Source organism: Thalassophryne amazonica, chromosome 1 (genome assembly GCF_902500255.1).
Source record: "Thalassophryne amazonica chromosome 1, fThaAma1.1, whole genome shotgun sequence".
Lineage (NCBI taxonomy): Eukaryota > Metazoa > Chordata > Actinopteri > Batrachoidiformes > Batrachoididae > Thalassophryne > Thalassophryne amazonica.
In genome coordinates, this window is record NC_047103.1 from 89136858 (window position 1) to 89162567 (window position 25710).

At 41.9% G+C, this 25710-nt stretch overlaps 1 protein-coding gene across 1 annotated transcript in view; it reads right to left on the minus strand.

The window, feature by feature from the left end:
• The window catches only part of zeb1b (zinc finger E-box binding homeobox 1b), a 217183-nt gene that overhangs the window by 62653 nt on the left and 128820 nt on the right, over positions 1-25710 (minus strand). Inside the window, 1 exon segment of the mRNA XM_034172362.1 lies at positions 10145-10300. Coding sequence (XP_034028253.1) covers positions 10145-10300 — 156 coding nt within the window.

A 25710-nucleotide genomic window follows, 5' to 3' on the forward strand; every position in this document is an offset into this window, starting at 1 on the left:
GTGGGCTAGCAGTGCTACTTCAGTTAGGCGCAGGGTTGCCAGATTGGGTGTTTTCCCATCCAATTGGTTTGTTTAGGGTAAAAATATGGCACTGGTCCTGGACGAGTTTTTTGTATAGAACTGCCACACATATTTTAAAAATCAGTTCAAATTGCGCAGGATTTAGTGCCTCCTTGCATTTTTGAGCATTTATTGGACTGGAAATCGTCACATCTGGCAACCCTGGTTAGGCGACACAGCGAACAGAGAAAGACGCAAACAGGGCTGTACCATTTCAGGGAATCGAGGCGGGGGTGGATGGGGGCTTTATAATGTGCAAAAAAACTGTTAATTTGCCCAAATTAAGTAATGGGGTAGGGGCCTACACAATGTTTAAAGACAAAAACGATGGGCCTATTCATAAATAATTAGGGCCCGAGTAGGCAACGTCCTACGAGGACCCTATTGTAATTGCGCTGTTTATTATTATTATTATTTATTATTATTATTATTAGGGCCCAAGTAAGCAACGTCCTACGAGGACCCTATTGTAATTGCGCTGTTTATTATTATTATTATTATTTATTATTATTATTATTAGGGCCCAAGTAAGCAACGTCCTACGAGGACCCTATTGTAATTGCGCTGTTTATTATTATTAGGGCCCGAGTAGGCAACGTCCTACGAGGACCCTATTGTAATTGCGCTGTTTATTATTATTATTATTATTTATTAGGGCCCGAGTAGGCAACGTCCTACGAGGACCCTATTGTAATTGCGCTGTTTATTATTATTATTATTATTATTATTATTATTCTCACTCTTGAAATCGAAATTTCGGCCTCTTCCCATGCTCAAAAACTCACCAAACTTTCCAAAGTCGTCTGGCCGGATCCGAAATTTGATATTTTGGGGGCGTCACACATGGTCGCAGAAAAATCGCGAAATAGCACCCCATAGAATAGAATTTTCAAAACTCGCATTGGGCTTTTTTCGTCGTAGCCTCACGAAATTCGGTACACATATTTACCATGCCAGGACGCACGAAAAAGTCTCTTACTGTCATGGTGAAATTGCGACAGGAAGTCGGCCATTTTGATTTTAAGTTTTGATTTTGAGCAAATTTTTGCCATTTTTGGCCATTTCCACTACTTACATTTGAACGAACTCGTCCTAGGGATTTTATCCGATCGTCTTCAAATTTGGTCAAAATCATCACAACACAATGGTGATCAAAAGTTATAAAAAGATTCTAATTAAGTCAAAAGGCGTGGCTGCTAGGGGTCGTCAAACTTTGGCGAGCTTTTTGGAGCACGCCATTTCACTTCGAACGGCTGTCACGCCCACATACTTCATCATAGATCCTTCAAACTTGCTGGACATGATGAGGGCTCCACCCTGAACGTCTACATATCTTAAGTTCCCACCTGCGCCATAGCACCCCCCGGTGGTGGTGGGAAATGTCCTATTTTTACTTTAAGAGGTCCTGATGTCACATACGTAACCCAATCAACTTCATTACACTTCTAAAACATGCAGAACAAATTGGTGAACGTAGGCGATGAACGCCGTCAAGTTACGAGTAACGGCGTCCGTGTGGCGGCGTGCCGAATATTGCCCATTCGCCATGAAATTACGTTCTTCATTTTGACGGCTTTAATTTTGTTACATCATCAAATTGATACACAGGTCGAGCATGACAACCTCTTACAATTCATAGGGGCGTCGCCCATGGGCTGGGCAAAATGCCTCGATAGCGCCCCCTTGAAACTGTCAAAAACCCCTCCACATAGGGGTTTTTTTGGAGTAGGGAGATAAAAATTGGTACACGTGTGACTTGCATAGATGTACAAAAAAGTCTCTTGAACCATGGGTCTACTCCAAACAGGAAGTCGGCCATTTTGAATTTTCTTCTCATTTTGGCGTGATTTCCACATGTTGTATTTAAACGAACTCCTCCTAGGGATTTTGTCCAATGCACTTCAAATTTCTTCCACATCACCCACAGACGATACTGACCAAAAGTTATCGAAAGCTTTTCTTTATGTCAAAGGGTGTGGCCGCTATGGCGCCGCCATTTTGACCCTCCGCCATGGAGCATTATACTTAAACAGGTACTGATGTCACATACTTAACACCATCAACTTCCTTCCACTTCTAAAACATGCAGAAGAACTTGGTGAACATAGGTGATGATCGCCGTCAGCTTACGAGTAACGGCTTCTTTGTGGTGGCGTACCGAATATCGCCCCTTCGCCATGAAATTACGTTCTTCCTTTTGACGGCTTTAATTTTGTCACATCATCATGAAAATTACACAGGTCAAGCACCACAACCTCTTACAATTCATAGGGGGCCTCGCCCATGGGCGGGGCAAAGTACCTCAATAGCGCCCCCTTGAAAATTTCAAAAACCCCTCCCCATAGGGGTTTTTCTGGAGTAGGGAGATGAAAATTGGTACACATGTGTGACTTGCATAGACGTACAAAAAAGTCTCTTGCACCATCACTCTACTCCAAACAGGAAGTCGGCCATTTTGAATTTTCTTCTCATTTTGCAATGATTTCGACATCAATCAATCAATCAATTTTTTTTTATATAGCGCCAAATCACAACAAACAGTTGCCCCAAGGCGCTTTATATTGTAAGGCAAGGCCATACAATAATTATGTAAAACCCCAACGGTCAAAACGACCCCCTGTGAGCAAGCACTTGGCTACAGTGGGAAGGAAAAACTCCCTTTTAACAGGAAGAAACCTCCAGCAGAACCAGGCTCAGGGAGGGGCAGTCTTCTGCTGGGACTGGTTGGGGCTGAGGGAGAGAACCAGGAAAAAGACATGCTGTGGAGGGGAGCAGAGATCAATCACTAATGATTAAATGCAGAGTGGTGCATACAGAGCAAAAAGAGAAAGAAACAGTGCATCATGGGAACCCCCCAGCAGTCTACGTCTATAGCAGCATAACTAAGGGATGGTTCAGGGTCACCTGATCCAGCCCTAACTATAAGCTTTAGCAAAAAGGAAAGTTTTAAGCCTAATCTTAAAAGTAGAGAGGGTGTCTGTCTCCCTGATCTGAATTGGGAGCTGGTTCCACAGGAGAGGAGCCTGAAAGCTGAAGGCTCTGCCTCCCATTCTACTCTTACAAACCCTAGGAACTACAAGTAAGCCTGCAGTCTGAGAGCGAAGCGCTCTATTGGGGTGATATGGTACTACGAGGTCCCTAAGATAAGATGGGACCTGATTATTCAAAACCTTATAAGTAAGAAGAAGAATTTTAAATTCTATTCTAGAATTAACAGGAAGCCAATGAAGAGAGGCCAATATGGGTGAGATATGCTCTCTCCTTCTAGTCCCCGTCAGTACTCTAGCTGCAGCATTTTGAATTAACTGAAGGCTTTTTAGGGAACTTTTAGGACAACCTGATAATAATGAATTACAATAGTCCAGCCTAGAGGAAATAAATGCATGAATTAGTTTTTCAGCATCACTCTGAGACAAGACCTTTCTGATTTTAGAGATATTGCGTAAATGCAAAAAAGCAGTCCTACATATTTGTTTAATATGCGCTTTGAATGACATATCCTGATCAAAAATGACTCCAAGATTTCTCACAGTATTACTAGAGGTCAGGGTAATGCCATCCAGAGTAAGGATCTGGTTAGACACCATGTTTCTAAGATTTGTGGGGCCAAGTACAATAACTTCAGTTTTATCTGAGTTTAAAAGCAGGAAATTAGAGGTCATCCATGTCTTTATGTCTGTAAGACAATCCTGCAGTTTAGCTAATTGGTGTGTGTCCTCTGGCTTCATGGATAGATAAAGCTGGGTATCATCTGCGTAACAATGAAAATTTAAGCAATACCGTCTAATAATACTGCCTAAGGGAAGCATGTATAAAGTGAATAAAATTGGTCCTAGCACAGAACCTTGTGGAACTCCATAATTAACTTTAGTCTGTGAAGAAGATTCCCCATTTACATGAACAAATTGTAATCTATTAGACAAATATGATTCAAACCACCGCAGCGCAGTGCCTTTAATACCTATGGCATGCTCTAATCTCTGTAATAAAATTTTATGGTCAACAGTATCAAAAGCAGCACTGAGGTCTAACACAACAAGCACAGAGATGAGTCCACTGTCCGAGGCCATAAGAAGATAATTTGTAACCTTCACTAATGCTGTTTCTGTACTATGATGAATTCTAAAACCTGACTGAAACTCTTCAAATAGACCATTCCTCTGCAGATGATCAGTTAGCTGTTTTACAACTACCCTTTCAAGAATTTTTGAGAGAAAAGGAAGGTTGGAGATTGGCCTATAATTAGCTAAGATAGCTGGGTCAAGCGAACGAACTCCTCCTAGGGATATTGTCCAATGCACTTCAAATTTCTTTGACAGCATCCACAGATGACACTGACCAAAAGTTATCGAAAGCTTTTCTCTATGTTGAAGGGTGTGGCCGCTATGGTGCCGCCATTTTAACCCTTTGCCATAGAACATCAAGTCATGATAACTCCTTCATGCTTTGCCTGATTGACTTGAAACTTCACATGTATGATGACGGTTGGCTCCTGAACACACCCAGCCCCTCTGTTTGTACACTGAGTGCCCCCTAGTGGATGAACAATCAACATGTCATAACTCCTTGATGCATTGTATGATTTGTTTAAAATTTTAACTGTGTGATGAGTGGTTGCCCCTGCGTGCACATGCCCACATGTGGTCACAAGACAACACACTGCCCTGGGTAGGCGGTCGCGTGGAACGAGGGCCCGTATATGATTGCTTGCAGTCCTAGTTCATATTGATTTTGAAATGTAATAATGTAATCATTTCAACACATTTTTCAGTCAATTGGAGGCCATGCAAACTAGTGCAACATGGTTGGTGCCCCACGCAGGCTGCGTAGTCTGCTTATGCCGAACGGCAATGCTGGTTTGGAGACAAAGTCAGAAAGATGAGATTGAGATGGTTTGGACATGTGCAGAGGAGGGACCCAGGGTATATAGGGAGAAGGATGCTGAGGATGGAGTCACCAGGCAGGAGGAGAAGAGGGAGGCCAAAGAGGAGGTTTATGGATGTGCTGAGGGAGGACATGCAGGTGGTTGGTGTGACAGAGGAAGATACAGAAGACAGGGTGAGATGGAAACGACTAATCTGCTGTGGCGACTCCCAACGGGAACAGCCGAAAGAAGAAGAAGATCATATTGAATTTAATTCAAAGATGATTTATTAGCATGGGAAAATTAATTTAAATAACTAAAGCAACAAACAAAACAATAATAATAACAATAATAACAATAATAAAAAAACAAGATAAAGTGCTTCAATTGGTAACACTCAAAGGAATTAGGTTGATCCAAATGAATTTAGCTAGTTATGCAAATATGTATAGGCTAAGGTACAAGTGAAGATTTGCTTCAGAAATTATGTTTAGTAAATAGTAGTAAGCTTGATAAAAGAATTTTAACAAGCAGACCAGTGTATTTACCAATTTAGATAAAGCTAGTGCCAAGCTATAATCCAAATTCCTACAGTATTTCATACCATGCTGGTTCGACCAGGTGGGACCAAGATTTGGGACCAGGGGCCTTGATCATAAAATTCTCCTTTTTGGTATGCAGTTGATGATAGAGTTTAAAAACAAGAAACTGATAAAGAGAAAGTTAAGCAACTTCTGCTCCAGAATTACAACCAACCGTGATATTTCTGACTTTGCCATGTATCATGAGCTGTTCCACAAATGTTTACCGGCAGACACTGCTAAACTAGTGCCACCTGGATGGAGAATGAGGCCAGAAACAGCTGTGTGAGGTAGTTCAGAAGTGCTTGGCTTCTTTCTACACTGCATCGTACAGTTGGCTGAGTGCCATGACACACTCTGAGTTATAATTTCCAAGCATGAGCGAAGACCAAGAAACCAGTTTTGGTTCTGGCTCCTGCTTCTGGTTGACTATGAAATTTGAGTTGCATCGTCTATGAATGTGATACAAGTGAACAGGTGTTACTTAAGCAGAAGGTGGTGGTAATATGCCACAGAACAAGCAGAAGAAGTTCTGAATGAGGAGCACGTGCTGGGTCTTAGAGACTGAGCTACATTAAGAAATCGTGCTCTCAAACTTAAAGACTGTGCACTGGAATAACATTACTACTCTGTGAGACGCCCACAACCTTAACAAGGAGGATTGCGAACTATAATCATTTTACAAATGTAATTTTAAAAGTTTATTTACTTTTATTGAGATAAACATGCACTCATTTAGCTCCACTTTGATGTTTTCATCTGTTCAGTAGAGACAAGAAGCAGTTTAGTCTTGAGTTATTTCTGCCTCATACATTAACATTAATTACATTGTTAGCTTCTGCTTGGAAACATGGTGTTTGCATTATTAATAAATAATGCGCCAATTACATTGAGGAAAATAAGTATTAGAACACCCTGCAGTTTTGCAAGTTCTCCCACTTAGAAATCATGGAGGGGTCTGAAATTTTCATCTTAGGTGCATGTCTACTGTGAGAGACATAATCTAACAAAAAAATCCAGAAATCACAATGTATGATTTTTTTAATAATTTATTTGTATGTTACTGCTGCAAATAAGTATTTGAACACCTACCAACCAGCAAGAATTCTGTCTCTCACAGACCTTTTAATATTTCTTTAAGAAGCCCTCTTATTCTGCACTCTTTACCTGTATTAATTGCACCTGTTTGAACTTGTTACCTGTATAAAAGACACCTGTTCACACACTCAATCAATCACACTCCAACTTGTCCACCATAGCCAAGACCAAAGAGCTGTCTAAGGACACCAGGGACAAAACTGTAGACCTGCACAAGGCTGGGATGGACTACAGGACAACAGGCAAGCAGCTTGGGCGAAGACAACAACTGTTATGATTATTTATTAGAAAGTGGAAGAAACACAAGATGACTGTCAATATCCCTCGGTCTGGGATTCCATGCAAGATCTCACTTTGTGGAGTAAGGATGATTCTGAGAAAGCTCAGAACTACACAGGAGGACCTGGTCAATGACCTGAAGAGAGCTGGGACCACAGTCACAAAGATTACATTAGTAACACATGATGCTGTCATGGTTTAAAATCCTGCAGGGCAGCAAGGTCCCCCTGCTCAAGCCAGCACATGTCCAGGCCCGCTTGAAGTTCACCAGTGACCATCTGGATGATCCAGAGGAGGCATGGGAGAAGGTCATGTGGTCAGATGAGACCAGAATAGAGCTTTTTGGAATCAACTCCACTTACCATGTTTAGAGGATGAGAACAACCCCAAGAAAACCATCCCAACCGTGAAGCATGGGGGTGGAAACATCATACTCTGGGGGTGCTCGTCTGCAAAGGGGACAGGACGACTGCACCGTATTGAAGGGAGGATGGATGGGGTCAAGTATTGCGAGATTTTGGCAAACAACCTCCTTCCCTCAGTAAGAGCAGTGAAGATGGGTCATGGCTGGGTCTTCCAGCATGACAGTGACCCCAAACACACAGCCAGGGCAACTAAGGAAGGGCTCCATAAGAAGCATTTCAAGGTCCTGGAGTGGCCTGGCCAGTCTCCAGACCTGAACTCAATAGAAAATCTTTGGAGGGAGCTGAAACTCCAAACCTGAAAGATTTGGAGAAGATCTGTATGGAGGAGTGGACCAAAATCCCTGCTGCAGTGTGTGAAAACCTGGTGAACAACTACAGGAAATGTTTGACCTCTGTAATTGCAAACAAAGGCTACTGTACCAAATATTAACATTGATTTTCACAGATGTTCAAATACTTATTCGCAGCAGTAACATACAAATAAATGATTAAAAAAATCATACATTGTGATTTCCGGATTTTTTTTTAGATTATGTCTCTCACAGTGGACATGCACCTAAGATGAAAATTTCAGACCCCTCCATGATTTCTAAGTGGGAGAACTTGCAGAATCACAGGGTGTTCAAATACCGTATTTTCCGGACTATAAGTCGCACTTTTTTACATGTTTTGGCCGGGGGTGCGACCTATACTCCAGTGCGACTTATAAATGAAAAATATACCGGTAGGATCTCAATTAATTTACTGTAACAAAACAATTTTACTTGACAGAGTCGATCTATGTTTTAAAATGGCCACCGGAAAAGGAAATGCAATGCATCATGGGCACTGTAGTATGGCGGCCGTCCTACAGGTTACGCTGGTCGCGATAACCAATCAGAGAACAGAACGTTGGATGCGTATTCTTCACCTCACCCACAGCGTGTGAAGCTGACGAACACGGTGCTTGCTGTTATTCCGGCATGGCGAACAAAACAGCTTCAACCCTTGGATATCAGTGTGAGCAGAGTGTTTAAGTTGATGCTGAGAGCTGCGTGGGAGCACTGGGTGAGCGACGGCGGAGGATTAGCGTGTGCACTTGGAAGGAGCTGGCGTCGATGATTGTGAAAAGCATTTTAAGCAGACGAACATGGTGTTTATTCCGGGACGGCTAACAAAACAGCTTCAACCCTTGGATATCAGTGTGAGCAGAGTTGACGCTGAGAGCTGCATGGGAGCACTGAGCGGCGGTGGAGGATTAGTGTCTGCACTTGGAAGGAGCTGGATCGACACCGCTGGGTGGTCATGAGCTGTGCAGGTAGGTGTTGCATGGTTCGGCTCGCAATGTGGTCCACAAAATACAAACATATCCGTAGGTAAAATGCAGCTCACGAGAGGGCACTCGAGGCTTGTGTGACTGTTCCTGCGACTTCTGACTACCATAGAAAAATATAAATTTCAACGTTACTGATAACAAGACAACGGAGAAGGCCTGAAAAAATGCCACCAAAAAGAAAGTCATACTCTGCAGATTACAAATAACGATTGGTGAAATATGCATCCGAAAACGGTAGCCGTCACAATATTATCATCTGAACTTTTCATGTTAAGTTAACATACCGGTATGTCCATGGGACTTATAGTCCAGTGCAACTTATTTATGGTTTATTTTTCTTTATAATGGATAAAGTGGCTGGTGCGACTTATACTCCGATGCGACTTATAGTCCAGAAGATACGGTACTTATTTTCCTCACTGTAAATAAATATTGCTTCTTGTTGTGGTGCCTCGCTTGAAAAGTAAATGTGACTTATAGACTGATGTGATGTGACATGTATGTGGGTTTTTGTTTTTTATTGTTGTTCGTCATGATGCAATTTTGGACACATATTGTTCCAGAAAATATGGTCAGTCATTTGAGTGTTACTGACTGAAGCAATCTGATTAGGTTTTCTCTTTTTTGTTCAGTGGACCTTTGACTTACAAAAATAAATGCTTTGTTGAGAGTTGGGGGGGGGATGCACAACAGTGTATAAAAAAGCCTCTGGCTCATTTATTACCCATAATCCCTTATTTCTTTTTAGATGTGCAATCATGCAGAAGTAAAATCTGTCCTTTAGGGATATCTCTGTCTAATGTGTCTCCTGACTCAACTTTGGTGTTGCAGCTTGTTGCACAAATCACCACTCAGGGCCCTTCTGGTAGATCATTATAAGGCTAAAAATATAACACGATGCCAAAATACCTTCAGCCCTTTGAGCATAAAAATAGGAAACAGAATGTGACCTTTTGACCCCTTAAAATAGGTCAAGGTTAACCACATTTGAACTTATTCAAGGTCTGTGTCCCAAGAATGTTCCCTTTGAATTTGAAGACCCTGGCAGTAATAGGACTGGATTTATGCAGAGCACAGACAGACGGATGGACGCAAAGTCTTCACAATACCTGATGGCCAGATTTTGGCCTTGGGTAATTACACCAATCTTTGTAATTTCTTGCCCGTACTTTTGAAAGTACTCCATACAAAAGCTGTATTTATGCACCATACTCATCACACATGGAATACAACATAGTGTCATTTGAAAACATTAGGGAGCTGAAGAGGACTGTGCTCTCCTCTTAAGATAAAGTGATTTTATTTTGTTTTACATCACAAAAACAACAATTTAAATCTGAAACTGGAATTGAAGTATCGAAAAGTTCTTATGCTGCAGCTTTTTTTCTGCAGGTTAAGAAAAACTGGAACATAAATGTTCGCTGCAGACCTTTGTGGAGACGGTGTGTATTTTAACGAGTGTGTGCATTATTCAGATGGCGGCTTTGATCATAATGCACCCTGTGACTGCGTCTGGTCTCACCTCGGTCCCAGCAGGGCTCCCTGGGGTGCTCGTCGTCTGGCAGAGTGCTGTCACAATCAGCGCCATCCGCCAGGCTGCCTTCCTCCTCCACGATGTGCAGCTTGTCCTCGTCGTCTGACTCTGATCCCGCCTCCACCACATTACTGTAGTGGGTTACTGGCGAAAGGAGACGCAGGGAACAGAGGTTAACCTGACTGGAAAGTTTCAAAGATAATGAGGTGAAAAGTGGTGGTTGATGAAAACAAAATAAATAACTATAATAATACATATTATAAATATTATAATAATACAACACTTAATGAATCAAAAAATACTAATTCCCCATGTAAAACAAAAGCTTTGGCATTATTGTCTTTCCAGTTTTTAATCTCCTACACACTGATGACATCACTGGTAAAACAGAAGCTTTGTATAATGTGTTGGGGGGCATGAAATTGGGAATTTATTAAGATTTAATTAAAAAATGAATTCCAGTTGGGCATTTAACAACCTTCTGATGCTTAGTCCTGGTCACTCCGATGTGTGGATAGGACATATGTATGGTACCTATTTACAGCTGGGTGAACTGAGACAACACAGATGAAGTGTCTTGCCCAGGGACACAGACAGGCATCCCGAAGGACACACCTGGAGTCAAATCCCAGTCTATAGTTTGAGAGTCCAACTCCAGTAGTACAGAACCAATGTGCCAGAAGCCAGCAGGAATCTCTGTGCAATCATAGTCAGTAAACCTCACTCACCAACAGCTAAAACAGAGGCTTCAAACTCGCTTCAGAAAGGCCCGAGAGGGTGCAGGTTTTCTTTGCAACCACCCACTCCACCAGGTGATTTCACTGATGAACATCACTTTGACCAGGTGGAATGGGTGGGTGCAAAGAAAACCTGCACCCTCTGCCCTTTCTGGAATGACTTTGAGACCTCTGAGCTAAAAGGATTCTCCAGCCACAAGGCCGGAGCCGGGTTTTTAGCCTTTAGAGTCTGCCGCCCATGTCAGAGAGTGTGAGTTATTGGGAGGAGTCATAAACACAACGCAGAGCAAGCCACTACACCAACGACTCCATCAATAGCAAATGCAACATTTATAATATACAAATGATGAATGTTTATGAGTGCAATGGTAAGACTCAGGGTAAATTAAAACATAGGTGACAAAATTAACACTAGTGTGGAGTCAACAACACTAAGTGATAATGTAAGGAGACAAGTGAGGGAAGCCACCAAGATACCCATGACAACTCTGAAGGAGTTATAGTCTACATACAGTAAAACTCACATACTTGTATAATGGATTCAGCTGGACCAGCAAATTTTGTCCGTTATAATCAAATCCGCTATATGTATAAAATGGACAAAATCCATTATGCGTATAAAACAGGCAAAATCCATTATATGTATGCAACGGATTTGTTACAGTCAGGAGGCGCGGAACAACTTACGGGGAATCCCCAACACCAATTAGTCCTCTGTATTTCCTTGATTAAATGCCGGACCTTAAATAGGAACCTCCCTCATTTAATGGGTGGGTCAAAACTTTGTCTTAAAAATAACAATCGCCTGCCTTAATAAACACTGGGCATTATGTGCATTAAAAAGATTACATTTGGTGGAGTAACTCTTTTTTCTAAGTTCACTGTGCACGGAGTGGTACCTTAAAATCCTAACGCCTGATTTATGCTTCTACAACTCCGTAACTCAGTGGCCATGCAAGGAATTTGGTGTTTGCGTGACCCTTATAAAATTCTCTGTCATGTTGGTGGGAACAGTGGCTTTTTCTAGATCAGTTTGTTCCTCAATGAGCTCCACTTCTTTACTGTGTATATATATATATATATATATATATATATATATATATATATATATATAAAACCAAGAAGATGAAACTGTTTTTATACAAAGCGATAACAGATACAGAGAACTAATTTTGTCAACAAATTTTCCCAAAAATATTTGACAATATTAATTTTAAAGAAATATTGAGCCAGTAATACACTGGAAAGGCACCAAGTCAATGTCTTTGTATCATGTCACCAAAATACACAAACTCTCAAAAGGCACAGAAGGAGGGAGCTGGAGACATGAATTAATCACAGTAAATATCATTAGATTAGATCTTCTTAAAGAGGTCTCACAGGGTTGGTTGTTAGAGAAGCAGAGAATATGTGACTGAACTCTAAGTGGCCCATGATAGAAAGATATTAAACATGTACAGGAAACGTTGATATCTTGAAGGTGAGTGATGATTAATATGTCACAGCTGTTTTAAAAGCAGATATCAAAGTTTGTATGCAAAAATATCCCACAGACTCTTAGATAATGCATCATTTAAAGAATTAATATTCATGTCTGTAAGAAGTGTTTCTGTGTCCACTGCTTTAAATGAAAAAGAACTACATTGTACCACACCCCCTTTCCTCTGGTTTTCTCTCCATCTTTCTTCAAAATGCCCACAAATGCAGTTCAAATGTAGTTTGAACACCGTACAAATTACTGGACTGCTGTCAGACTGCAGTAAGAATAAGAAGAATGCACATGGACTGTCGTACATGTGCTGTTCAAGTGCCACCCGAGGTCTGGGAGGAAGGCAAGAATGGGGAGGAGCGCGGCAGAGCGAGCGCTGTCGTTCACTGCCTTTGGAAGACCTGCTGTGTCTCATTGCTGGAATTCGAATGACGTCCGACCCATGAACTGATCACATATAAACCAGGGTCCCCTGACTATCACATCGCTGTAGTGCATGTGATCTCATGTGGTCAGATTATTGTGGTCATCAGATCACCGATGTGCACACCCACAGCTGTTATTACCGGTAACAGCCACCAGTCCACAGCACATCACGGTACACCCATGATCAAGGCACCCTGGCTCAGATACATCAGTCCATATATTGGATAAAATTGACAATCCAGAGAGGTAAGGCAGGTCCTGACATTAAAGTGTTACACAGTGATTTGACATAATATGACCTCAAGTCACACTGTTTTACTGTCTGATTGACACCCTGGAGCAGAAGGTGACACTAATGCACCATTAAACTAGATGCCAACTTCTTTAAGACAAGAAGAAGAAGAAGATATGAATGAGGAACACATGCTATGTCTCACCAAATGAGTGAAATTAATAAATCATGCTCTCAAGCTGAAAAACCATGCATTTGAATAAAGAGAGGGAAGAACTTTCATCTGCCCTTACTCAACACCTGACTTGTATTCACTTTGTGGGACAGACAGAACCATGATGACAAGGACGCCCAGGCTAAAGTAAGGGATAACAATATTGTTGTAGTGAGGTAAACATGCATGTTCTTCTCCGCTTTTCATCTGTTTATTGGTGAAAAAAATCAATATAATGACAAAGCTTTTGTGCCTCATTCAATAACAATAATTAGCCCATGAGCTTCTGCTAGCTAAAGAGGTGTTTGCATTAAAGATAAATAATGCACCAATGAAACCGATTTTGCTTCTTGTTGCATGAAGGAGCAGCACCACATATCAAAAATAAATGCGACTAAAAGGCCAGTGTGACTTATATGTATGTTTTTCCTCTTCATGGCGCATTGTTGGACAGAGGCTGCTAAGATGTTGTTGTGACATATAGTCAAGAAAATAAGTTATGAATGGAAAATAGACATCAACAATGGTGACAAGATAGAGTTTTGTCTCAACTTTACAACAAATTTCTCCTTTTCCATGATTCATGAAACATGGCAACCAAACAGAAAAAAAAATGCATGTGTGCAATTAACATTCAGGAATGAGTATCATAAGATTAAATTTTGCTGATTGTGAGAAGAAACTGTGGAAAAACATCTGCATGTGAGAACATCAGACAGACCTCATATACCTCAGCAGCGTGTGATGGTATCAGGCTGAGGGTGTGTGTACGTGCGTGTGTGCGCGCACTGCACTGTGTGCACTGTGTGGGAGTTGGTGACCTGTGAGTGGTGTTATGAGCTGAAGGAGTCGGCCTCCAGAGGAAGTTAAAGCACTCAGTAAATTCTCCTGACCGCCTGTCTCCTTCACGTGTGTTCCTATTTTTTAAATTTCTATCCAGCTCCACCATCTCAATTCCACCTGTTACCTCCACCCACTCTCTTTCTCTCTCTTTTTCTTCCATCACTCCGTCCTACTGAGAGCTACAGATCCTCTCTGAGGCCAAATCAATTCTCTGCTGAGAGTAGCATAGTCAGCAGAGGGCCCGGGCTGCAGCAATCAAACCAGCTACTTTATCTCACATCACACACACACACACACACACACACACACACACACACACACACACACACACACACACACACACACACACACACACACACACACACACACACACACACACACATTCAAAGTGCACTGCCAGTACAAAGCGCCGGAACATTTTTCTCGATCTTGGCTCACCCCAGCCAGTTGGCCACCTCCTCCTGCAGCGAGGCATATCTGGGGGAATCATGATACCTTCATTTAAATCAATGAGAATAGTTTTGGTGAAGCGCTCGTCTTTCTCTCTGCATTGTGCACATTATTAGAAGTGGTGGTGTGTATTCTCACAGGCCAGGCAGCCATGCAGGATTCAGCCTGAGAGGGAGGCATGACCACGGAGCTGTGGGCAGAGGGATGAAAGGTGGTGAGGGAGGAGGAAGAATTGCTGTTATTTGGTGAGTCGATTACACGGTCAACACTGGTGTGCCGCAGCTGCAGCATCCTACAGAGGTTTGTCAACACTCATACTCCATCCTCTCCTTCACTCAGCCCAGTCTCACATTTTTTTCGTGCCCCAGTAATGAAAAGCTCCCGATTTTCGTGACACAGTTTTTTATTTTGCTATTTATAATCTTCCCCTTCTCCTAACTCTAATCATAACCATAGTGTAAGTGTATGCCCTAACCATAACTCCCCCCACCCCAGATCCCCCCGGTCACCCCACATTTCATGCCCCCCTCACAAAAATATTTTGTTGCCCCGTCACGAACCCATAGATTAATGTACTTTTCGTAATGCCGCCATGAACTGCCATGAGACTGAGTTGCCTTCACTACACTTTTTATATGATGCTGTGATTTAAGCAAATGTCCAAGCAGCACTTCCACAGTTGGGTCCATATTTATTCACACTGACAGTTTTTGTCATTTTAGCTGTCAGCATATTAGAGATGAGAGCAAGTTATTAGGTTTCATTTGACACCAATTATACCCAAGCTGGCAGAATGCTGTAGGAATTATGCTTTTTGGTTTTGGGGCTTCACTACTACACGTAAGTCTTCTCTTAACCCTCTAGGGCTGACGCCATCGTATACGATGGCTAAGACCAAGCTTTACTAAATTATAAATAACTTTTTACTGATATGACATAGAAACTTACTTTTTTTTTTGCTGAAAAGTTAGCTCCGCGGACTTTCGAGCCAGCCATCGGCCATCTTTGTACTCCTCATAGAAGCTGTGTGATGACGTGCGCTATGTGAGTGTCCAATCGGAATTGGTTCACCGTCACATGGTTTTCCAAAATCCAATTGTAGGGCAGATTTACCTCACGTGAAAAGCCTAAGATCGTTTTCAGGAATGATATGTTACTAGTTGGCCCGTTTGAATAGGCCCCTGGGTGCTCCAATGAGTACATACTATTGGTCTCCATGCGCCCTGCGCCATTACGCATAGCAATCAGTGAAGCAGATGGAGAGCCTCTGATGACAATCTCACATGCTCAAACAAAGAGGGCGTAACTATCAGGATTACTCCACTAGTTTGCATGTGAATGTTACTGGATAACTCTGTTGCTTTCTCAGCGTAAAGCACTGTTTAACATATCAATGGACTACAAAATGTACAGACCATTTTGTATATATTGTCCAAAATGTGCATTTGTGTTTATTGTTTGAACCTTTTTTGTTGTACAGTCTTTCACACAAGACCTCAAATTACCTTTATAAAGTGTCAAAACAGTTGTTTATTATAGTTTGCTGTCTGTATGGAAAATTATTTTTCGCTTTATTTTTTCCTTTCTTATTTCTGATTGTAAACCTTTATTACACTTATAAAACACAACAAAAACATAGAGAAATAAAACTTGATTGTGGGATGCAGGGAGAGCTGTTAACAGTAATAATAATAATACATTTATGCCAGGCGAGTGAACTGTCCAAAAAACGCCCTCAGACCCCAGAGGGTTAATCCCTTAGTACTGCATCGACAAGTCAGCAAATGAAAGGTCCACAATTGAGTTCAAGTGCTGCATATTTGTTAGGGTTCAGTTAAAACAATGAGTTAGAAAAGCAACCAGTGTGATACAGTATCAAAGTCTGTCTCAATCAGCTTGGCCTCAACAACTGATTGACAAGGCACAAAGATGATTAGTGAATGTGTAGAGACATTTATTTACCTCAACAGTGACACTCATGTCTCTGGGTCCTCGGCCTTTGAGATGAAGAAGGAAGAGCCTATGAGAACTTACGTAAGGAGTTATGAGATTACCAGACAGATGTGTTGGGTGATGCTGATTCCTTTGCAAGAGAATGAAGGTCTAAGCGTTATTTCATTCTGTGCACATGATACAGCGCTTCGGTGTTGAGGAATACAGCAGGTGAAGAAGCCCAAGGGGTCGCCCATGTACTGTACATCTGCCTGCCTTTGCACGGCCCCATGCCACTCTGTTATATTTATTTGACACTGAACATAGTTTTGCTTGTTTGTCTGTTTGACTCCTTTACTTCTTACAGAAGTATTGTTTCCTTTTGTTTTTATTGTTGTTTATATTGTTGTTTTGAAGGAGTTTTTCCTTACCACTGTCACCTGTGTGCTTGTTCTAGGGTTTGGTAAGGTTAGACCTTACTAGTCCAGCAGAAAACTGAAACAATCCTGGAAATGGTGATGGGAGCAACAAATTCAGGACAAATATTCCTTAGACATAAACTCTTTTGAAAAAACTGATTGGCCATTTGAATTTTCAATAGGCAGCCAGGTAGGGGTCAATTGAAGAATTACACAGGGGCCAAAATTAAAAGATGCTCCAATCATATTGAAAACTATACCACATTATTTGTCTGAGCATAAAGCTTCAAAAAAGGTATAGTTTGTGTTGTGAAAGTGTAGGAACACGGACCCACAACAGGGGGCGCAAATGAACGGACAATGGAGGAAGTCAAATAGCACTTTTACTGTTGTGAAATAAGCACAACAAACACGACAGATTACAATAGTAGACAATGAAGTCAAATCACAAAAGGTGTCATGTGGGCAGGCTCGAAGATAGAAGACGTCTGTCCAAAGCAGAACCGGAACCACACGATTTCCTCCGCCACCGAACCCCGGGAATACTGGAGCCGCCAAGTCCCGAACTCCCAGGTGGCCACTGCCTCCGCTTGTCGGATCTGGTACTGCTGGCGAGGAACAAAAACAGTCAGATGTGGGTGCGCCTGCACCCAGCAACACGTATGGTGGAAAAACCACCTCCACCTCTCGTCAGGAAAATACTGGTAAGTGCAGGAATGTGAGTACTTATCCAAAAAGTCCAATACAGTCTCCAGCTGTACTACTCACTATCTGCACACAAGCAACAAAGTATTACTGTCAAGAAGACAACACAATTGGCTGAGTACATTACCTCCTCGGTACAGCGATATCTCGGCAAAGAGGTGGAGATGACGTCTTGCTGATATACCGATGCGGATCAGATGATTGGTGACAGCTGTCACCCCGGCTGCTCCTGTGAGGTGGCAGCGCCCTCTGGTGCCTGGAGCCCGCACTCCAGGCAGGGTTCCCTCTGGTGGTGGTGGGCCAGCAGTACCTCCTCTTCAGCGGCCCACACAACAGTTTGGACTTAATTGTTCAGGAGTTACGGGGTAAAAACAGCGTTAATGGTGACAAAGGTAAATTTCAGTTTGTACATGGGTCAAAAGTTAAAGTTGCTCTTATTTTGGTAAAAAGTGATGCAAATGAGCTAATAGAATTAATAAATGGAATACTTTTGACTGTGTTGAATGTTTGGTTTGCAAAGAAAAGGTCAAACAGTGTTGACGTCCATTGGATTCTATGACATGTGACATATCTTAACCCGTAACATGATCACTAAGCATGACATATGGTGCAAACTATTCCTTTTTAAAACCTTATTAGCTCAACCAATAATTTGCATCACTTTTTACCAAATTTAGAGCAACTTTAACTTTTTACCCCCGTACAAACTGAAATTTACCTTTGTCACCATTAACGCTGTTTTTACCCAAAAACATTCAGTCACAGATTGTCCAAACTATACCTTTTTGGAATCTTTGTGATCAGACAAATAATTTAATATAGTTTTCAATATGATTGGCGCATCTTTTAATTTTGACCCCTGTGTAATTCTTCAGTTGACCCCTACCTGGCTCCCTACTGAAAATTCAAATAGCCAATCATTTTTTTTTTCAAAAGAGTAATGTCTAAGGTGTATTTGTACCGAATTTGGTGCTTCTATCACCATTTGCAGGATTCCTCTGTAAATATTCTGTTATCTGCTGCACTATACTTGTGTGAAGCGCCTTGAGGCAGCTTTGTTGTGATTTGGTGGTATATAAATGTAACAAATGAAATAAATTGTGATGTGCACTAAATACAAATAAACTGTATGTGAGAACTTACTTGGCAATAAATTCTGATTCTGATTAAGGTGCTGGTGCTTCCTGTCTTACTGTATGGTTATGACTGGATGTGTTTGGAACTTGGTTTCTGTGGAAGATTCTCAAGGACTGCGTGTCAAACGATCATTTACTGAGAGATACTAAGATAACGAATGTCAGTTACAACATTTTGGCTAGTTAGAAAGGTCTTGTCTCAGAGTGATGCTGAAAAACTAATTCTTGCATTTATTTCCTCTAGGCTGGACTACTATAATTAATTATTATCAGGTTGTCCTAAAAGTTCCCTGAAAAGCCTTCAGTTAATTCAAAATGCTGCAGCTAGAGTACTGACGGGGACTAGAAGGAGAGAGCATATTTCACCCATATTGGCCTCTCTTCATTGGCTTCCTGTTAATTCCAGAATAGAATTTAAAATTCTTCTTCTTACTTATAAGGTTTTGAATAATCAGGTCCCTTCTTATCTTAGGGACCTCATAGTACCATATCACCCCAAAAGAGCGCTTCACTCTCAGACTGCAGGCTTACTTGTAGTTCCTAGGGTTTTTAAGAGTAGAATGGGAGGCAGAGCCTTCAGCTTTCAGGCTCCTCTCCTGTGGAACCAGCTCCCAATTCGGATCAGGGAGACAGACACCCTCTCTACTTTTAAGATTAAGCTTTGCTGGGGGGTTCCCATGATGCACTGAGTGTTTCTTTCTCTTTTTGCTCTGTATGCACCACTCTGCATTTAATCATTAGTGATTGATCTCTGCTCTCTTCCACAGCATGTCTTTTTCCTGATTCTCTCCCCTCAGCCCCAACCAGTCCCAGCAGAAGACTGCCCCTCCCTGAGCCTGGTTCTGCTGGAGGTTTCTTCCTGTTAAAAGGGAGTTTTTCCTTCCCACTGTCGCCAAGTGCTTGCTCATAGGGGTCGTTTTGACCGTTGGGGTTTTTCTGTGATTATTGTATGGCTTTTACCTTGCCATATAAAGCGCCTTGGGGTGATTTGGCGCTATATAAATAAAATTGATTTGATTTGATTTGATGTGGTGGGGTTCTCTGCGCATGATACAGCACTTCTGTGATGAGGAACTTAGCAGGTGAAGAAGCCCAAGGGTCGCCCACGATTGACCTGGCTGCAGTAGATGACGGTTAGCTTCAAGAGGTGGAGATGGATGGGTTGTCTGACTGAATGGTTGCTATCCCGGACTCAAATAGGTTGACTACTGTGGTGTATGTGAGACTCATGGTAGCAGCACATGCTGCCAGAAATTACCTGACCGTATCTGCCCCATGAGCAAGTATCATGAATGCAGGAGGTGTAGATTAGTAAAATAGACTGTGTCAGTGAGTGACTAACTGCGTTGCCAGATCACTCATTGCGGTAGATTTTCAATAACCCACCCTAAAACTGATGAAACGCTGACCTCTCCCTAAAATGCCCCAAAATCCATCCATCTATTTTCTATATGTGCTTACTCCAAATAAAGGTCATTTGGGGGGGGCTATCCCAGCAGTCGTAGGGTGTGAGGTAGACAGGAGCTGGACAGGACGCCAGTCTGTCGCAGGGACACATACAGACAAACAAACACATTCACACCCGCACACACACCTACAGTCAATTTTAAAGTTTCCAATCCACCTATTCCCATAAACCATATTCCCCAGAATCAAAAACTCCAACATAGATGACACACTCATCAATGCCACTCAAACACAGGACATCCACAAGCTCATCCCACGCATACTTGACAGTAGTGATGGGCGGATAGATCCAATTATCGATATCAATACCAACATTGATATTAATACAATAACATGCTTTTAGCTGTCATTTTGACTGGCAGTGAACGGAGGGCCTCTGAAAATGCATACCGTCCTCCAAAAGCATGTTATTTGCATTATTATCACTTTTTACTGAGATACACAACACGTAACGCATACATAAAAAGTTGGCTCACTTAACTTCTGCCGCCTGGCACGCACGCTGCTGTTGAAATTCAGCAGTGCATCCTCATCAAGCTGGCTGCTTTAGCTGCTGTTCATTGTCGACCTATCCATGAGAAAATCATCCGGAATATCCATATTGGGACCAAAACACACTTCTCGCCTTTTAATCTTTTCCTCTGCGGACAGTTTTTTTTTTTTTTTTCCCCTCTGTGGACAGTTCTTGGGCTGCGCGTGCGCTATGACGTCATTTGTTTACGCACAGCGGGCGGGTATAGCCAGATACCGTCGATGTAAATCTACGATACCGGCCTAGCAACGCCCCGGTAAAGTGATTAATAATGATCGGTACCAGTGTAATGAGATCGAGACTTTAGTTTTAGTTTCTCTCCTCTATACTCTGCTGCGGGTTCATCAAAGAGGCGGCCTGGTCCCATGTGTGAGTGACGCTTCTGTCACAGGGCGGAGCAGGCACACTTTGCTCCTCCTCCCCCTCTTGTGTTTTGATGTTTATTGTGGGAATGCTGCATAAATTACTGAATTAATCAACTGGAGATGGACAATGTATTTCACTGTAGTCACTTTTATTACTGACCAAACAGAAACACACTGTTAACCTACTGCATTTATGAGCACTGTTGTCCACTCTTATGCTGCGTTCACACCGGGCGCGACGTGAGCGACAGCAGCGACAGGTTGCCATGTAATCCCTATGGAATGACGCGTTTTGGCGCCAAGTCACGCAGCGCGACGCGATGGACGCGAATGAAGCAACGCGAGTGAATAGATTTTGAGCGATTGGCGCGTTTGTCTCGCAATATTGCGTCGCATCACGTCGCGTTGCCCTCCTCCCCAAGTTGAAAAATCTGAACTTTTTCGTCTTGTCACGCCGCGATGACCAATCAGGGACTGAATATGTAGTGACGTGGAGATGTCTGGAGTTTGACTGAAGATATGAACATGTCCTGTATCTGGTAGCAGCCTGTGAACAGGACTTATGTCTCTTTTGTCCTTTATTTCACAATTATGACAGAGTTTTTGGAGCAGCAGAGTTTCTTACTTTTTTACACGCACGCGCGAGCAAATCGTCTGTGGAGAATATTTTATTAATTACCTACACAGATGTATAATAAAACAAATGGTGACTCGTTTCTAAACACAGTTATGACAGAGTTTTTTGAGGAAGAGTGAGGAGCAGCCCCACAGCAAGCAGCGGAGTTTCTTTTTTTTTTTACGTTTACGCGCGCGAGCGAATCGTCTGTGGGGAATATTTTATTAATTACCTACACAGATGTATAATAAAACAAATGGTGACTGGTTTCTAAACACAATTATGACAGAGTTTTTGGGGGAAGAGCGAGGAGCAGCCCCGCAGCAAGCAGCAGAGTTTCTTTCTTTTTTTTGAATTGTTTACATGTGCGCGCGTGAACGGGACAGGAGGTCCTCAAACTGGGTCCCGCAGAGGCGGAAGGGTCGCTGAAAGCAGCCATCATCCAGACGCAGCTCCTGCAGCAAATAATGATACTCCCTGTATTGGGAACGTCTCGTGACGTTTGTCAGCTTTCCACAACAACTCGCTCTGTGTGATCAAGATCCCTCATGTTAACTTGAGTGACAACCGGAGCCGGCAAGTGGAATGGAAGCTCCTCCTATTTGAAACCCACCGGGGTGAATTTTCGCAGCAAAAGCAGAGTGACACACCGGGCGATAGTGGCGCGTCCATCGCCATGCGACCCCAGCAAATCTGATCGTGCCTGGTGTGAACGCGGCATTACTCTCGTGATAGAGCTCTGTTATCATTCAGTAAATCCCATACCTTTACACTGATAGATGGCAGCTTTTTAAGAGGACAAATGGCCCTCGTTCACACATTTGTGTGGATGTGGTGCCCGTGCCAAACATGAACTCATGGTACTTTACAATAAGGAGTGGAGTTGGCTCGGAGTCACGGCTACTCAGGTACGGAGCTGCAGTCAGCCATTACAAAAACAAAACTCTACACCAGAAATATGGAGAGAAAACAACCAACCGTGACACTGTAGAGAGCAAATCTGCTGTGCAGATGAGTGGTGGCAACAGTACACAGAGCAACAAAAAGCAGAGCTGCGAAGACAAAGAGACAGTGTAAAATAAAGGAGACACTGAAGGCAAGCAGGAGAGTCTTCCTGTGCCAAATGGTTGGTGGCGTTAAAAGCAAAGTGTGTTGTGTTTCAACAGAAAAGGTAACACCTAGTATCAACAAAGGTGGCAGAACTTTCTGTCTGTCCCGCTCAGCATTTGGACAGCTGGCCTAATTAACACTAGCATGCTAGCACGCAACAGGAGGGTGACGCCTACGCACGAGGGAGAAAGCGCTAGTAGGTGGTAGAGTTGAGGCGCTTTCTTCTGAAAACTTTCCCAAGCAGAATGAAGTGTGTTGAGCACTTGAGAAAATAAGAATCTTTACACAAATAAACATGTTATGGAATCAGATAATGGTTACTGAAACACTGCTAATTTGTCTTGATAAAGCATCAAATGTTCACCTGATTATGTCAGTGAGGACATGATAAGTTAAGCCTTTACGTTTGAAGACAAACTTTGCATTTTGCTGGTTGTCAGTTTTACTGAGCAAGCTCTTCACTGCGAGTGAACTTGTAATGACTCAGTGGACAGCAGCAGCTAACTCTATGTTTAGTAATTTTTTAAAAGGTGGCTTAACATTTAGGAAGGTAAATGTGAGGTACAATCAGTCCCCTCTGAAAGTCACCAGGACCAGGAAGCGAGCTGGTAACAAGACCCCTCACTAGAGGCGGGCGATACTGGGAATTTTGGTATTGATCCAAAATTCCAAGTAAATACAGGCCCAGTATCACCGATATCGATACCGATACCTTTTCATATTTAAGCTTCATAGATCCAAAGGATCCAAAAGACCTAGGACAGAATTTCACAAACATTGTACATGACAACAAAATACTTTATTATCACAATCAACATATTTGTTTAAAAAAATATCACTCAACACAACTTAAAACAAAATCTCCTGAGGTAGAGGGCTGACAAACCACAATACAACAAAATTAACACACCACAACAAATACTGTAAACAGTTTCAAAGTTATTCTGTTTTTCAAGTTGAACAATACAATAAAATAATAAATAGCCATGTGACGGTGCAACAACAAAAGACCAGAGGTGGGAGGGTGCGCTGCTCTGTGTTGTGTGACACAGCGCAGCACTGCTCTTACAGACAGAGAGTAGACTTTGATGAATCTGCGTGCGCAGCAGTCAGTGTGTGTGGGAGAGAAAAAAGGTTGAGTATCGATCTTTTTACACGAGGATCATTCAATATCAATACCAGCATTGGTATCGATATCAATATTAGGATCGATCCACCCACCTCTACCCCTCACACCCTGGACACTCACTATTTAAACTCCTCCTCTCTGGTTGACATCACAGAGCTCTGTACGTCAAAACAACCAGACACAGGAACAGTTTCTTTCCACAGGCCATCACACTGATGAACAATTTAACCTGCCAAAAAAACTCATTAATTCATATACCTCATGTACAATTTAACTTCATTGTGTTGTCTGTTTCATACATCCTTTTTCTTTTCTCGTATTGTACATTTTATTTTTTTGCACATTTCATTTGCACATTTTATTACTGTGAATTATTCAGTGTGTTTAGTGTATATTTATACATGACGTACAGAGAGTGCAGCTCAAACCAAAGTCAAATTCCTTGTATTCTGTGGATACTTGGCGAATAAAAACTATTCTGATTCTGAAAGTAATGGAAAAGCAATGCCAAGTGATTTGTGTTTTCCCGTATATTGAAGACATGTGAGGTTTGATGTTTGATATCCAAAGTTGGATAAATTAAGAAAGTTTAGAATTACAGCTTCCATTTCCTGGTTTTTATATCTAGACAATATGTCTAAATAAGAAATAACATATTTTGTATGAATATGTCATAGCTATAGTAGTAGTACTATATAGTATTGAAAACATTAAGGGCCCTAATTTGACAATCCATGACGTATGGCCTGAAATGCAAAGTGCAGATGCATTTTGTGGCATGTCTGACTACACACGGCAATCTATGCATCACAAAATCTGAGCACAAAGGAGGGTGATGGGTGCAAATAGGTTGGATAAAGTCACCTAATTTGTCTTGGGCATGTGGTGAGTGTAACATGACCTAAACCAGTCAGTCATCAGAGAGTGTCACCTGTCACTCTCTTTTAAACAAAAGTGCACCAGGCACACTGTGCTCTGATATTCAGAAAACAGATGCATATGAGAGGTTTTTCTGGATCAGGGCCCAACCAGTATAGTTCAGCAGCAGGCAGTGATCACCAAAGGTCCCTGAGGCAGTAACACAAAGTTGTGGATTTTTCCATGTTTTGTTTACTTTTATGTTGTTCAAAGGATATTTTCAATTTAGATTCATTGTGTATACATCACACACATGATTATGGAAGACATGTCTGAGTGCTGAAGACAGGTCTCAATGCAAAATATACACTGGATTGGACTTGGGCGCTTAGAGCCCGAAGGGAATTTTTTTTTATTTTACCATATGTTGACAAATTCCCCTTTAAAGGTATTTTTTTATTATAATGCCCATGTGTTGCATATCAAAATGTTCATAATAATGAATATGAGACATTCATTTGTTTAGGACACTGTGTAAAGATATGATCTGTTAATTGAAATATGATTAAAAGTTGACCAGGTCTCAGCATCATTAAGCCTCTAAGAGTTAAACAAAACTTTTGCTAGTCTATGGGGCAACAGCTTTCTGCTGTCAAACAATATCAGTGTGTAAACACTGTGCGTGATCATGCCTTGTTTTTAGGCCAACACCCCCATAGGAGCACCGCTGACAGCTAGTCTACTCTATCTTCTGGCACCATATCACATACAGAAAAGCAGATTAAATCAGACAAGACACACACTTTCCTCCATCATTTTTGAAACAACCAGAACTCTGCACAGACTTTGACACACTCTCTACAGCACAATCACCTTGCACATAAAAGACAGCTG